Source organism: Mastomys coucha, unplaced genomic scaffold (genome assembly GCF_008632895.1).
Source record: "Mastomys coucha isolate ucsf_1 unplaced genomic scaffold, UCSF_Mcou_1 pScaffold21, whole genome shotgun sequence".
Classification (NCBI taxonomy): domain Eukaryota; kingdom Metazoa; phylum Chordata; class Mammalia; order Rodentia; family Muridae; genus Mastomys; species Mastomys coucha.
The window spans coordinates 74250047-74266388 of record NW_022196904.1 but is presented as its reverse complement, the minus strand read 5'-3'; the positions used below and the strand labels follow the sequence as shown (position 1 = coordinate 74266388).

The window sequence follows — 16342 nt, the reverse complement described above, 5'->3', positions numbered from 1 at the left end:
TTGGTGTTCCTCAATTGAGAATTCTTTGTTTAGCTCTGTACCCCATTTTTTAATAGGGATATTTGGTTTTCTGGAGCCTAACTTCTTCAAAAGTGGTAATTTAAATGCACAGAGCTATCACTAAAGTATCCTGCAGAAGAGGATAAGAGTGTCCTTTCCCCACCTCCTCACATCTCTAAAAGTTTTCATCATTCTGCAGGCTGTATCAGTCTGATATCTGGTGTGAACGCAGAAGAGCTGTGACATTTACAATCAAATGTTCCTTAGTAGTGAATTTCTATGTCTTTTCTGGGCACATGACATTGGGAGTATTTCCATCTGAATTGCTTATTCGTGGCCTGGACTCATTTTCTGCGGGATGATTTGATTTGTGCTTTTCCTGTCTTCTAGGCCATTTTGATACAACTGTGTCCTGATCACTGTGTGTGTTGCTAACATTGTCTTCTAATCTGAGGTTACATTTGACTCCCCTTTCCAGTCCACAGATTGTGTGGGCTGCTTAAGTGCAAAACTGCACCTATGCCTCTCCTCTTTGGGGCGTGCAGAGCTTGACACTTAGATGTCTTCTGGCTTCTCCAAGTATAAGGAGTTTTAATGGTCTGGTATGGGGGATGCTGTACTGTTGATTTCTCTGTTTCTTTCTCTTTTTTTTTTCCTTTTCCGCTGTTCTGTTTTGCTTTGGTTTTGCTCTATAAGAATTACCTGGTGATGATCCTTCATTTCTCTTTGTATATATCACTTTTCTGCAGACCTAATCCAATCACAAACTATCATTTCATCTATTTTGGTCTATAAAGGTAAACCACTATATTATGTATAAAAGAAAAGCAAAGCAGTGTCAGTTGGTTTACGACTAAAAGGCCTGGCCCCAGTGAGGGCCCATCGAATGCCTGCTGGGCCAGTAAAGAGATGCGTCCTTAGCTGAAACTACTGGACTGCCAGTCCCAGTGGATATAGGCTAACTCTTACAGGAGAGCCCTTCCATCTACAGGGGTGCATGAAGTCTTCAATGCTGGCTTAGAAGATGAAGTGTATCTACACCAGACCCCTCCCTATATTATATTGTTTCTCCTTCCCCCTGGATCTGTGCCACCTGCAGTCACAAGAGCCCTTCCATCAGTCTCTGCTGAGCTCACCATGTATGTATGCCAATTCTGATGAACACAGAAGCCCCACCCTATTCTCTCAGCAGCTACCTTCTCCCAGCCACTGGGTTTGCCTGCACCTGATCACTTTGCACTTTGCATTATAACAGTCTTTACATCTATTTGTTTGTCTTCTTTGGGTTCTCCAAAGGGGCATGACTGTATTATGTATTATTAATACACACACCATCAGCAGAGCTCAGAATATGTGGGAATTTGGGATAATAATGCTTCCTCCAAGAGACATGGATTAATTATCAGTGCCACGTATGTAAACTCTGTAAGTTCTTCTTTGCCTCCCAGGATGTGAAGTTAAGACACTATTGCTGTAGACACAGGACTTGGAGATATCAAACTCAAACTATTCTGAACACCTCCTCTGAAGAGTAATTCAAAGTCCTACAAACTACAACAATGACCAGCACAAGAAGATGTAACCAGGGATGCAATAGTGGCACTTACATTGTGGGAATAACCAACAGCCACTTAATTGAACATAAGACCCATTCAATAGGAGGAGATTTATGCCTGTTTCTGTAACCCTAGCCAATTACCTGTGGCTAATGAGGTCATGGACCCTAGAGGAAAATCTACTACTGGCATGTTCCTAAACCAGTATAATTCTCAACTTCATTCTATATGTCTATCTTTATATCTATAGATAAATGTATCTTTCACCCATCATCAAAGACATTTTGTTTTGTTTTCTTTTGTTTTGTTTTGTTTTGTTTTGTTTTTGCAGCAGGCAGAGACCATCATAGAAATCTACAGCTGGTCAAAATTCAGAAAACAATTGGCTGTGGGCTGACCATCCCCAATTGTTAAACCTGTAGCACAACTCCAATCCCCAAGGCTCGGGGAACATTGCAGAAAAGGGGTGGAAAGACTGTAAAAACCATGATGCCTCCTATGAGATACTGTCTTCCATCTATGACAGGGAGTTTCAAACATGAATTTTTTTCAATGAATACTTAATTTATTAAGCCCACAGAGGTAACAGTAGAGCTCAGAAATGTCTGTCCTTGCCACGGATGATACTCAAAACAGTCCTCATCCAGGACGACATCCTCACTCCCTTCTCTTCTGCTAGGAGCATCTCAGACTTACATCACTTTCTAGAATTACATAATATCCAGAAGGGTAGTAGTAAGCTTGTTCCAAAGTTTGAGTCTTCTCAGAAGTGAGAGAAAGTGCTGTGGCAGTCTCAGCTAGTGGAAACCACTTTGTTTTTCTTTCACACTCATGAAATCTTAACAATATGGTGGCCTAAACAAGACAGGCAGAATGACAACACCAGATGACATCCCAACATGGATGAGGGAACAAATTTAACAGTTATAAAAGTAAAAGCATAAATGGGGAACATTTTGAACAATTCTGAAAAAAAAAAAAACACATGAAGAGGATGAACTACATCATTAAAATGTTTCCTTGTGCTTGGGGTGGTGAGTCAACATTATGAAGAGATCGTTCTCCTCAAGGCAAATCATAATGTTAATCAAACCTATTAATAATGCCATCAAACTATTTTATGAAGTTAGGTAAGTTGATACTAAGTTTCATATGAAAAACACATTTAAGAGTAGCCAGAAAACGCGACAGGGAAACCTTAGCAGACACTAGAACACACCATAGTGCCTCTGGGATACAGGTAGTGGAATAGAAGGAGTCCATAATTAAACCCAAGCATGCATTGGGCTTTATTGCAAGATGAAAATGGTATCTTAAGTCACTGTACTTTAAACAAATATCGGACGGATAACTGAAGAGTCACATGCTTGAAGACAAACATCAATATGTATTTCATACGCTACACAAGAGACATCTAAATGTAAAAGTTACGGCCAAGAAAGCCCTAGAGGCAAACAAGGAGTCTTTTTTTAATCTCTTCATGAGAAATGGCTTTCTAACTGTTGCTCAGGCTTTCAGCCTCGTAAGCAAAGACATAGGAACATGTGGGAGAACATATTTACAGGATCCCTCTCTGCAGAGACAATGCTTTAGAAGTGAGACTTGGCACGATAGTACCCAGCTATAATCCTATATATCTCTTGGGAGGTGAAGGCAAAGGGATAAGAAGTTCAAGGTCTTCCTCAGGTACTTTACCAAGTTTGAGACCATCTTTGGGTATAGAAAACCTGTCTCAAAAACAGCATTGGGAGATAGCCAACCAGAACAACAACAGAACAATGGGGAAGAACATGAACGGACAATTCATTCAAACTCAAAATGTCAATCAGTTCTAAACATAAAGCAATGCTCGAATATAACTGTAATTACTGACATGCAAATTAAGACATAGATTCTCACCTGTCAAACTGACAAAAACTGACAGCACATTCTGTTAGCCAAGAACATAGAGAAACAGACTTTTCAGACATCAGTGACTGGAATGCAAACAGCCCTTCTGGAGGGAATTTAACAAAACAGAAGTATATTTATATTTGACTCAGCAATCCCACTTCTAGAGAACTACCATCCTACAAGTTCAATACCAGTAATTAAAAAATACCAATGTATTAGAACATGCATTGCTTCTAACTGAACAACACAGAAAACTCCTCACCATTCACACCTGAGAGATGGTTTGATAAACATGGCGTATCAGACAACTGAGTGCTATGCAGTTCTGAAAAGAAACTGGGGAAGAGCTAGCTCTGTGAACAAATCTGGAGGTTTCCCAAGATGTACTGTGTGTGTCTGTACACATGTATGTTTGTGTATATATGGGTACAAGTTTGTGTATATAAGTACATGAATGCGCAGGCCAAAGGGCCATCTCGTTCACCTTGTCTATTTGTTTGTGACAGGGTCTCTCAGTGGCTTAGAACTCAGCAAGTAATCTAAACTGGCTAGTTAGTTAGCAAGCCCCAGGGGATCTGCTCATTTTGCCTTTTCAGTGACAGGACTACAAGTATACACCAATAGACACGGGTGCATGACTTTAATCTCAACACTTAGGAAGCAGGGACAAAAAGATCTCTGTAAATTTAAGGCCAGCCTGGTTTACATAGCAAGTTCCAGGACAGCCAAGGCTGCATAGTGAGACCTTGCCTCAAACAAAAAAACAAACAAAAAAAAGGGGGTGGGGGGGGATCTAACAAGTTGTGCACCACCTCTAATGGTTTTTGATCCTTTGTCAACAAAAAAAGTGAATTGTTTGCATGACCAACAGGACCTATTTAGGCTTCTTACTGGTGTCTCAGTGAAACTGTACATATGTAGAGATGAATGACTTGCATCTTACCCTCCTTCACTGCCTCTGTGTCATCCATCCACAAATGCAGATGGTGATGTATCATGAAATCATCAGACACTGTCAGACAGAGAAGAACAGGAAGCAGTGTGGGGCTGTGGAGCCGCTGGCTAGCTTCCCAGCTCTGAGTGGCAGCAATAGATCTGCATTTTCAGTTGCATGAATGAAATCATGGGTGCTTTCCCTACCGAGCCAGTAACGTTGGGCATGTTCATGATGCTACATGTCTCATTTCAGGAATGACCATACCTGAAGAAGATGCTGATGTCGGACAAGGCAGTAAATATTGCCTTGTGGCAATTGGGAGGCTCCAGGTGAGCAAAAAGTCTGTTTTGTTCATTTGTTTTTTGTTTTTTCAATACAGGATTTTTCCTGTGTAGCCCTCGCTATCCTAGGACTCATTCTGTAGACCAGGCTGGTCTGGATCTCAAGAGATCCATGTGGCTCCACCTCTAGAGTGCTGGGATGAAGGGCAAGCTCAAAAAACCTGTCTTTTTCATCTTCTGTCAGGGCTTGTTTACTACACAGGACAAGAGACTCAGTTTGGATGCCTCTTCATTTGGAACTCCTGCGTACTCGATATTTGTTGGTTTATGTGTCTCACTCTGGGTCAAAACCTGAATTTTAAAAAGGTGTGCCACAAGGGATACACCACAGAAACCATTCTGTGCTGAGGGTTAACAGACCTCTCTCCTACCTACACCAGTCACTGCAGAACTCACATCCTTGCTAACCACCTTTAAAGTCCCCTTGTGGGACAACGGCCACGCTCATCTTTACATCCTCTTCTTCCCTTCTCCTCTTCCTCCCACATCCTTTTACCAAACCACATCTTTCCGTTTTCATGAAACCACCCCATGGTTCCCCCTCTATGGGTATTTTCAAGCTGTTTCTTCTACCTTGTGTTTCTTAGTTACTCTTCTGTTTTCAAAATTGCTTCTGTGAACTTCCTGTCTTCTCATGCCTTGAGATCTACCTAAATGACTGCCAATCCCTAGTTAATACTAACCATCGCTTCCCCCTGTATTCTCAGCTCAACATCATCAGCACACTGTTTGCTGTGGTTACCTGAGAGTATGCTGTGCGAGCCCTCTGAAGTAGGAAGCCTGTCTTCTTAAAATGTAACTTACTTGAGGCTGGAGAGTTAGCTCAGTGTTAGAATTGACTGCTATTCCAGAGGACCCAGGTTCAATTCCCAGTACCCACATGGAAGCTCACAACTGTCTGCAACTCCAATCCCAGGGGGAGTTGATGCCTTCTTCTGGCCTCCTCAGGCACCAAGCACGTAGGTGGTACAGACATGCATGCAAGCAAAACATTCATACACATTAAGTAGTAAATAAAGCTTTAAATGTTTTACTTTATTTGATATCTGATACACTCAGTCACTTCACTCATTCATCCTCTGACATTTAGGGTGTTTTCCAAATTGATGAAGGCAGTCAGAGTTGGTAGTCGAGAAGGCTCCTTCCTGTTTCACATCCTTGTTCTAAGTCTGACCATTTTCAAACAAATGAATAAGCAATTTCATTCACATAAAGCAAACACTAGATCCTCTTCTCTGGTGTGTAAAATAAGAGTAGCTGGGGGGGGGGGCAGTAGCTGGGTGAATTCAGTCCAGAAATACATACTTTTGGAGTCTCTACACCAATTACAGAGGGGAAGATGAGAGAGGAGGAAGATACCAATTGCTGAGCCCCAACCATTTGCCAGCATAGTGTGCAATATCGTTTATCCTCGCAAGTGCCCTATGGCATTATGGCTTGTTATAAATATTCACTGTTCTCACTGCTTAATAAATGTAAAGAAAGTGGCCAAGCATTAATTCAGTTCCTCACACTCATCCTTCCAGTGGCACAGCAGAATGTGTGAAGTTCAAGCTAGGTGGATTCTTGCCACGTCCTCATCCTCATCTTTATCCACCCTTCGTTCCAGGTGACCAGCTCTCCTGTGTGCATGGACATGAGTGGCATGTCAGTGCCCACAGAGTTCCTGTCACGGCACAACTCTGATGGGATCATCACATTTGTGGACCCAAGATGCATCAGTGTGATTGGCTACCAGCCCCAGGTCAGTGACCTGGTACTGGTACTGGTACTGGTACTGGTACTGGTACTGGTGAAAGATTTAACTCCACCAAAAGGTATTTATCTTACTTGTTAAAGGTTCAGCACCATGACATCCTAGAGAAATGACATAGGAGTCCAGGTTTTCTGTTGAGCCAGGCTGACACCCTTCACAAGCCAAACTGTCCATTGTAAGACGATACCACCATCATAAAGGATGGGAGTTAAGATCGGTTTATTTTAATTACAAAGCTTCTGTATGTCTGACAACTGTCAAGATACCTGAGGGGTATTTGCCTAGTCCTTTTGGGGGGGAATCTTTTTACTTAGGGCAGATTTTCAGATCTTTTCTCTGGATCCTTTCTGAAAAGCATGAGAAACACAGAAAGGCATGAGCCACCTGGGTGAAGCCAAGGAACCACAACCACATGTAATACAAAAGCATGATCCATGTCCTAAGCCTGAGGCTCCCTATCTAGAGGAGACACCTAGGGGACAAGTGTGAGGAGTATGGAGATATTATTAAATGACTATTGATTTCTTAGGTATGATCATGTTTTGGTTTTGCAGTATAATGAGACAGTTATTATGTTAATGCTAAAAGACTTCATGGAGAAGTACTATGGGATCTACAACTTATTGTTAAGAGATAACAGAGAGAGACAGAGAGAAAAACTCCCATCTGCATTTGTATGCAAAAAATCTACAAAGGAAAAAATTTTAAAATAAAATAATATTAATAACATAATGATAATTGAATCAATGCAATGGATATGCAGGTGTTTGTTTTATATATATCCTTTTACCTTTTCTATAGTTTTTTAAAATAAAAATTCATTTAAAAAGAAAGAAATACATGTCTCTTTGTTCCAAGGAAAAGACTTTGAGAAGCTTTGGGATATGGTAACATGAGTTATTTTAATTGCATGTGTATTTTTATTTTATTTTCTTAACTTTTATCAGTGCTGGAATCAGCCCTGTGTGTCGATTTTAGAGCTAGTTCAAACAAAACTATTAGAGCCATTCTATAATCCTGAAGCTAGATTCATGCAAACTGTGATGTCTCAGATAGAATAAAGCAAAAGCCAATGACCCCTGAAAGCAGTGCATTTCTAGACAGACCTATGCGTCCTGCAGCAGCTCCCCTGAGTGTCTGGGCACCCCTGAGGGATAGAAACTGCCTTTTGCTGCTGAGTCTGCTCACTTCTGGCACCATGTGCTCATTCAGGTTCTCATCACTGAGGTCGCTTACATCCTCGGCTGTCTAAGACACTTCCCTAGAGCACGCTCAAAATTGCTCTTTGATGGTTTTTGGTATTCTGCTCCTCTTCAAGGTGAAACACACAAGTTTTAGATGAAGGCTGGATCTTTCAAATAGCACCTAGACTAGTGAAGGTCAATAATGAACAGACTTGAGGCAAGCACGGTTATTATAGCCTCAGCCAGCCCCTGGTTTCCATACTTAAACAGTTTCAGTTTTCGTAGGCAGCATGTCTGTCCTTGAGCTTTCTTTGGATGTTTTTAAAAATATGTTGATTGCAGTTTGCCTCTCCAAGGCAAACAGAAATAAAGTTGTGTTGTAAAGCTGCTGATCTAGCGCCCAAGCAAAATTAGAAGTAAGTGAGGACTGAGCCAGGGGAATTTAGAATGGATGCGAGGAAGCCAACTCCTCAGCAGGCAGGAGGAGGAAGACCATTTTATGTTTAAGATCGTGGTGGGCAGGCAAGAGGAGGTGGGCTCAAGGGGAGGGGATAAACAATACCTTTGCCTCCGGGGTAGAAGTAAGAGGTAGAGAGTGGGCTTTGGGGTTATTAAAGCTGTCTGTCCCCTTTAGGACCTTCTGGGAAAGGACATTTTGGAATTCTGCCACCCTGAGGATCAGAGCCACCTACGGGAGAGCTTCCAGCAGGTATTGTTCATGGCTGCTGCTGCTATTGCTGCTGCTGCCTAGTGAGGTACCTGGGAGGAGGGAGGGCTAGAGGGATGAAGGCCTACTGTGAACCACCAAGCTCTACTACAATGTCAGCCAGCTATTCTGGGCAAGACTTCAAGCATGAGAGTAAGACACATGAGGAATTCATTGTTATGTGGCAGGAGTGGAGGGCAGGCTCTGAGGAGTCTCCCCAAGTACCAAGCCTAGAGAGGGTGATGTGGGAGAAGAGGCAGCTTCCCGAGGAGAGATCAGCTGACATGAGTTTAAAGGGAGAATACAAAAGAAATGAGAGAACATGCCAGGGGCAGGGGGCTGTGCCAGACACACTAATGTGGCCTGCCAAAAGGGTCCTCGGCAGCTCCTAGGGCTGACAAGGAGCTAGTGGCAGGCCGTGAGACCAACCAGGTCAAGTCTGAGGTCTCCTGTGTCATGTTATAGGGCCTCAGCTCTCTCCCAGGGTCTATGAAGGTAAGTAGCAATTCCTTTGAGTACATAAGCAGAACAATGCTCTGAAGAGCCTCTTGGGAAGCCCAGGTATGCAAATAAATGAAAATAAGGGTAATCCAGAAGACCTTGAAAATGAGCAATGGGCTCCAGAGCTGTGCAGGATTAGACATGGAAGGCAACTTAAGGAGAGAATAATTCAGACCGGGATAGTGAGGGAGAGGCAGCCCGGCAGCATGGCCACCATAATAGTGCACACACTCTTGTACAGGCACCCATAGCATAGGTCACAGGAGGAAAGACTGTTGGCTCCTATGGTGCAGTAGGGGGCAGGAGAGACTCACTGATGCAAAGGCCAATATGGCACTTTGGTGAGTTAGAACTAATTAAGGCCTATTGACTCCTCAGCTGGCCTGAGAGGAGGGGAGAATTCTTCTTACCAGACTATGTTGTACTCCTGGAAAACGAGAAAATGGACATAAGAAAAGAGACCTGTGGGTCACTTTTCAAGAGAGGAATCTGCTGCCATGCATTTGAATATGGGCTTAATTTAGCATTTGTTTTGCAAGTATGTAAGGCCCAGCTGGTGAGAGGCCTCCCTGTCTACAGAGACCTGGCCCTCTAGCTTCAAGCCTACCTGGGCAGCTCTATGGAGCTCCCTTCCTCCCTGATCTCAGTTCTGCTCTTCCAATGTCTGTCCTCCAAGTTTCCCCCATTGCTGACTGCCCTTCCACGTCCTGGCCCCTGTTCAGTTGGCTTCTTCACTTTTTTCTGCAGTAGTGATGAGGGCCTGACATCAACCGTATAACTTCTTCTTCATAACCTCAACCACCGGATCACTCCAGTTCACTTGTCTTCTAGCTTCACGCCTGCCTTCTTCCAGGCAGCTCTTCACCTCTGCATCTGAGGGCTCAGGAACCTCCAAACCCAGCACACTGCCTCTTCTCTTAGTGGCCTCTCCCTCACACTACGCCCAGCCAGTTTCTCAGAACAACGTTCAGTATCTCTTAGGCACAGAGCCCTCCTGGTACACCTTTACAAAAGTGATGTCTCCCTGCCCCCTCCTGTCATCCCTGCCCCATACCTGACTTTTGCAGGTGACCTCTTGTTCCTCTGTTACCATTTCACTCCAAGTCTTTGTAAAAATAAATACTAGGTTTAGTCACAGTTTTCATTAAAACTTGCCATCGTTGATCCATAACTTCAGACTTCACATAGGCCTGGTCTTGTTCCATCCTTCTTTGGACACTATTCTTCAGTCAGATTGGCCATCTTTCTGTTTCTTGAGCATTCTCTTTCCCATGTTTTGATCATGACTGAGCCATTCCCTGGCTGGAATGCTGTCTTCTACTCTTCACATGACTGATAACCTTTCAAACCATGTCATCCATGAGATCTTACCAGTCGCTAAAGAGGTCCCACCCTCCTCCACCCCTTGTTTCTCCTTTACCATATGTCTTTTCCTTTGTCCACTTCCTCTTTTTTGGCCTCCTTTACTGAAACCTGGATTTGCTATGGGCAGACCCCAGGCCTGTACTTGTGCACATCATTTTCATGAGGGTAGATTCGAACCAAGCTGCCTAAGTAGATCAGAACTTACAGCATGTAGTTCCTGTTTAGGAAAAATGTGAAATCAGAATGATAAGACTTTACCAGGATGCTTTGTGCCACATTTGCTGAGTGTAAGGATGGAAATCTATGCAGATCCTTCTTCATGTGTTTCTCTGTGGAATCCCCAACCCTACCCCATGAATACTGTCACCATGTTTTTCCTAGTAGACAATGGGACTAAGAAAGTTTTGAGTGTCATCCACCATCACTGCCATCATGATCGAGCATGTCTAAACAGAAAGAATGGGCATGAAGTAGGAGCCTACCCAAAGTTTCTCTTTTCCATTTTGACTTCTTGGCAAATTGGCTGAGAAAGGGATTCTGGGAGCAGATACTTTCCTGGCCCTTGGGAAGGTACACTGACACCACACTAAACTCAGAACTTGTGTGTGCTCTATGGGTTTCCTGTCTGAGCAGTTCAGTGCTTTTGTTTAAAACAAGAGCTCAAGGGCTGACTCAGCTTTCTCAAGAACAAACCACTTCCCTTTATCAACATTGGTCCCCCTTCATTGATGGTGGCCAGTGCCCAAAGAACACAAACTCAGGCCAAGTCTGGGTGTGCCTTGGGATGTCTTTGTGCCTCTACAGTTGCTGCTGTCCATGTGTCCTGGGCCTGTGCCAGGGCTTCCACCTCTGATGCCACAGCCCAGACTTCCCTTTCACTAAGGGATGAGGTAGCTGGTACAAGTCATTGAAGCTGGTTACTAGGGTGAAATGAGGTGTCCAATTCCTTTTTCTTTTCAAACCTGCCAAGTTCTTGTGGCATATGTAGTTTGCATAGTCAAATGTGACACAGGATAGAGGGAAGCCCAGGTGAGATATAAGTGTATGCTCTGGAGGCTCTAGTTGGTAATAATAATGATGGTGGGTGGTCATCAATAATATTGATAGTGATGGTAATGGTAGTAGCAGTAATAATGATAACAGCAGTAATGACTATGTTGATATTGGTGGTCATGATAGTAATGGCTTTGACTATGATAGTTACAAATGATTGTGATGGTGATTATGACTGTGAAAATGATGATGGTGATGGTAATAATTGTGGTGGCAATAATGGTGATAGCAGTGATTGTGACGGTGGAGAAGATGATGATAGTGATGATGATATCGGTAATAGTAATAGTAATGCTTATGATGCTAATGATAGTGACGATGGTGATTATGATGTCATCATCATGGTGATAACAGTGAGTGTGATGCATGATTCTGATGTGGTGGTTGTAATAGTGATGAGGGTGATGATGGTGATAGTAATTGTGGTGTTTTGAATAAGAACGGCTCCCATGGGTTCTCAGGGAATGGCATTATTTGACATGGATTAGGAGGTATGGCCTTATTGGAGTAGGTGTTAGCCTGTTAAAGGAAGTATGTCAATCAGGGTGAGCTTTGAAGTTTCAAATGCTCAAGCCAGGCCCAGGGTCTCTCTCTATGCCTTCTGCCTGTGGATCCAAAGGTAGAACTCTCAGCTACTCTCCTGTACCATGTCTGCCTGTGAGGCACCGTGCTGCAAGCCATGATGATAGTGAACTAAACCTCAGAACTGTAAGCCAATTAAATGCTTTTCTTTATAAGAGTTGTGTGATCAGGTGTCTCTTCACAGCAACAGAACATTGACTAAGACATTAATGATGGTGATGGTGATGATTTGAGGTGATGGTAATGATTGTAAGGTGAAGATGGTAACTATGATGACGATACCTGTGACAGCTGTTTTCATAAAGAGCCAGGCTAAGCTAGGTTTTAGGATCTTTGCAGTCTCCTGTATTACTAGCCCCACATTTGAGTGAAACACAATAGGAGGCATCACTCTGAGCTTATTTATCCCTGCTTACATACCCAGTTCAGTCCCCTATCACTCTGCTTACATGCCCAGTTCAGTTCCCTATCACTCTGCTTACATGCCCAATTCAGTTCCCTATCACTCTGCTTACATGCCCAGTTCAGTCCCCTATCACTCTGCTTACATGCCCAATTCAGTTCCCTATCACTCCTTGGCTTTCTTGCCTGTACACACTTGTGCTGTGCTTTCTATAAAGAGAGCCAAGAATCTCATTTGACAGCATCATACCTACCCTCCAACTCTTTCCCAAACTTCATTCCCCTTCTGGAATCCTTCATTCAGGTCAGGACCTCAACAATAGGTCCCCAACTCCTAGCCCTCCTGCTGGCCCCTGGCATTTGATTGTGAATTTGTAGCAGACTCTGTGGGTTGTGGTTATCTACACATCTCTCTAGCCCCTGCAAGGTTGTTGGAACAGAACATTCACTTTGGCAATGGGGACAGGGAGTTAAGATTGGGAAATCAAGAATTTAAACCATTCATATCCCTTCATATGAGTGCAAAGCCTTGGTAGGTATCTTTCAGCTCTGTAGCTCGTGTTCCTAATACACATTATTCTGCTGAGCTGACTCATGGGCTGAAGGGGCAGGGCTGGCACCCCCTTTCTCTGTTCTCCACCCTCAGCACCATACCCCAGCTTCGTACCCAGGTAGATTCTACTACTAGTCTGTAAAACACAGTGAAAAACTCTCATGCCCCCTTAGTTTCTTCTGTTGGAAGAAACATTTAAGACAGAGCACATGATTTTGTTTGTGCTATGCACCAAGGAAGCACTTCAGGCTATTGACCTGAGAGCATGTGACTTTGACTTCTGGCCCCTGTGAGGAAAGAGGCCATTCCTGTTAGGAGACTATGGTAGTTTGAGTAAGAATGCCCCCCATAGGCTCATATAGGATGTGGTCGTATTTGAGAGGGATTAGGAGATGTGGCCTTGTTGGAATAGATGTGGCCATGTTGGAGAAAGTGTGTCATTGGGGTTGGGCTTCAAGGTTTCAAAAACCCAAACTAGGCATAGTCTCTTTCCCTGTCTCCCTGTGTCCCTCTTTCCCTCTTTCCTTCTTTCACTCTCTTCCCTTCCCCCTTCCTCTTTTTCCCTCCCCCCACCACCTCTCTTTCTCTCTGCTATGGATCAAGATGCAGCTTTCAGCACCATGCCTACCTGCTACCATGCTCTATGCCATGATAATGGAGTAAGCTTCTGAAACTGTAAGCAAGTCCCTTTCCAAGCCCTATGGTGTCTGTTCCCAGCAATAGAACAGTGACTAAGGCAGGGACCAGTTGTCTAGGAGGCAACATCCTCTAAGTGCTCCCAGGGATGAAGCTCATCTTCATCCCAACAGCCTCCTTCTAGGTGGTAACAAAGAAGACCTCTGCCCTCTTCCAGCTTTCTTGGTTTTTTTCTTCGTTTGTTTATTTTTTCTCTTGGATATTCTGCAAGAGGGTCTTGTTTGGTACTCTGCAGTATGGCTGTGCCTGGTTTCCCCAGAGCCAGTGTAGGGGAAGTCTCCTGGCTGCTTCAGGGCTATGTAGCCAGCTCATGAGGTGTACTCTAAATGCTACTGTGTACAAGACACTGGGCTAGACTGTGTGAAGCTCAGCTCACCATGTCCCCAGGCTATGTACAGTCTGGTAGAGACTGCAAACTCCCGGTGAGAAGCAGGCTGCAAGTACAGTGGTGTTAGGAGGAGTCCAACCTTGCCTGGCTCTAGAATCAGGCCCTATTCTTATCACCAATCCATCAGCAACCACACCCAGAGAGACTAAAGACTTACACTCCCAGGATTTGAGACTGTGCATGCTTACCAGAAGGACTTCTGCTCATCTTACCTTGTTTTGGGGGACAGTCACATCCAGGCAAGGTCTGTTAGTCATTCCAATAGCTTCTCCATGTCCCACTTCTTTCTCTTTGGTGAGACCAATACCTGGATGCTTCCAGCTGCCAGTGGGCAGGTGTCTTTACATACTTTTGTATTGTGTGAGTGAACAAAGGGGAAAAACACATGCTATCTCCAGAGAGATAAGCTTGTAACTTGGACATAAGATCACAGTTCTTGCCTCTCTTTGCCACTAGAGCTGTCTGGTCTTAGAGAACTTAATTAATCTTTGCATCCTGGTAATGTCATCTGTAAATAGTGAGGCCTCCTTTCCAGGTGTCCATGAAAGTACGCTGGAAACCATACTGCAACATGAAAGCAGTGGCAGATCAATACATTCAAATAAATAATGCATACAGATTTACCATTTTATTTCACCTCCTTCCTGAGAGTTTATTGAATCCATTTTACAATGTCAAACAGGTTAAAAATTTTATGTGAATTAAGTCCATCTAAGAAATAAGTTCATGATGCATTATAGCTGTCCACTTAGCACTCAGCCCCAGAACACCCTAATGCCCAAGGGGAAGACATGAAGGAAGGAAGAAATGAAGGAAGGAAGGAAGGGAGGAAGGGAAGAAGGGAGGAAGGAAGGAAAGGAAGAAACAGAGGAAAGAAGGAAGGAAGGAAGGAAAACAACCCTTATGTTGTTGGTGCTGCCCTGTGCCTGGCACTGTGTGTGTGTGGGACACTCACCATCTGATTTATAGCCACTAAATTAGAAACACTGACTGTTACTGATCTCACATGGGATGACAGAGTGACCCCACAGTGGAAGCAGATGGAAGTGTGAGCAGCTCTTAATCTCATAGCTGTCACTCTTAATCTCATACCCGCTCCCCCTTACCGCCATTGGCTGCACTCCCCCTTACTGCCATTGGCTGCAGCAGCACCCCATTCTGTGGTCCTACTGACCTGTTCAGCAGCCAGCCACACTGCCTTGCTGTTCTCTTCCTCCTCCTGCTGACTTCCTTGTCCAAATGTTTTTGCAGGTGGTTAAGCTGAAGGGCCAAGTGCTGTCGGTCATGTATCGGTTCCGCACCAAGAACCGGGAGTGGCTGTTGATCCGTACCAGCAGCTTCACCTTCCAGAACCCCTACTCTGATGAGATCGAGTACGTCATCTGCACCAACACCAATGTCAAGTACGTGTACAGCCCTCTCTCCTGCTGATTATTCCCATCTGAGTGAACCGATTTGCTTGAGGCCCCCTTCAAGAGATCCCCATAGGATCTAGCTGCAACCTAAAACCCCTGTGGGGTGAAGGGACAAGAAAAGGGGTTTCTTTTACTATGGAGTGCATCCCTGAACCCTGCGTGTTCAGGTCAGAGAACCACAGCCTCCATTCCATTCTTTTCCTCTTGACATTAAGTCAAGCAGAGAAGTACCTACTTCCACATCCTATTGTGGTAGCCACTGTGCCTGGTCTGCTGGTTCTGCTGAAGCTAGTAGGTAGAAGAAGTAGACTGGGCTTCTTGAAGCTCAGGCCAAGGTCAAGCAGCCATTGTAGCAGCAGCACCTAAGCTTGGAAACACCCCTCCCTGCTCCCAGCCCAGGACTCCTGCTCTTTGTGGACAGTCCATATCTATGGAGCTGACTCCATAGTTCTATGAGTACTCTTGGCCATGACGGTTTCTGGTTTTGTGATATCAAGTAAGTCACTTCCTTTCTCACCCTTCACTTCCTTTTCTGTGATGAGGTCCCTCTTTGTGTGTATGTGTACAGGGATGTGCAAGCAAGTATGTGGAAGCCAAAGGGTGACATCTAAAGTCCTCCTCAGCTGCTCCACCTTACTTTTTGAGATTGAGTCTTTCACTGAACTTGGAGCTCATGGGTTTGGCTAGGCTCTGACTCTTGCTTCCCAGGGATCACATAAGCACTGCTGAGCCTAGATTATTTACATGTGTGCTGGGGATCAAACACTGCTTGTCATGTTTTAATGGCTATGTTATCTCTCCAACCCATAGCTCCTCCTTTCTGGAGTTAAGCTTAGATCTGTAGGACAGACTTCTGTGCACAGTGCCTGCTGTAATGACCTGCTTCTCCATTTGGTGTAACTTGACTTTATTGTGCTGTGAAAGCATTGCACATTTGAAGGGAACCACACTTTGGATCATGAATCTGCTCCTTCCCTGGACTAGCCACATACTAGAGCAAGCTCATGGTATGCT

General features: G+C 44.1%; 1 protein-coding gene across 3 annotated transcripts in view; it reads left to right on the top strand.

The window, feature by feature from the left end:
* Arnt2 (aryl hydrocarbon receptor nuclear translocator 2) overlaps nucleotides 1-16342 on the top strand; it is a 163779-nt gene that overhangs the window by 117425 nt on the left and 30012 nt on the right. For all 3 annotated transcript variants that reach the window (XM_031387232.1, XM_031387230.1, XM_031387231.1), the window contains exons 9-12: nucleotides 4639-4715; nucleotides 6337-6471; nucleotides 8302-8376; nucleotides 15165-15316. In XM_031387232.1, coding sequence (XP_031243092.1) covers nucleotides 4639-4715; nucleotides 6337-6471; nucleotides 8302-8376; nucleotides 15165-15316 — 439 coding nt within the window. The remainder of the gene's footprint in view (nucleotides 1-4638; nucleotides 4716-6336; nucleotides 6472-8301; nucleotides 8377-15164; nucleotides 15317-16342) is intronic.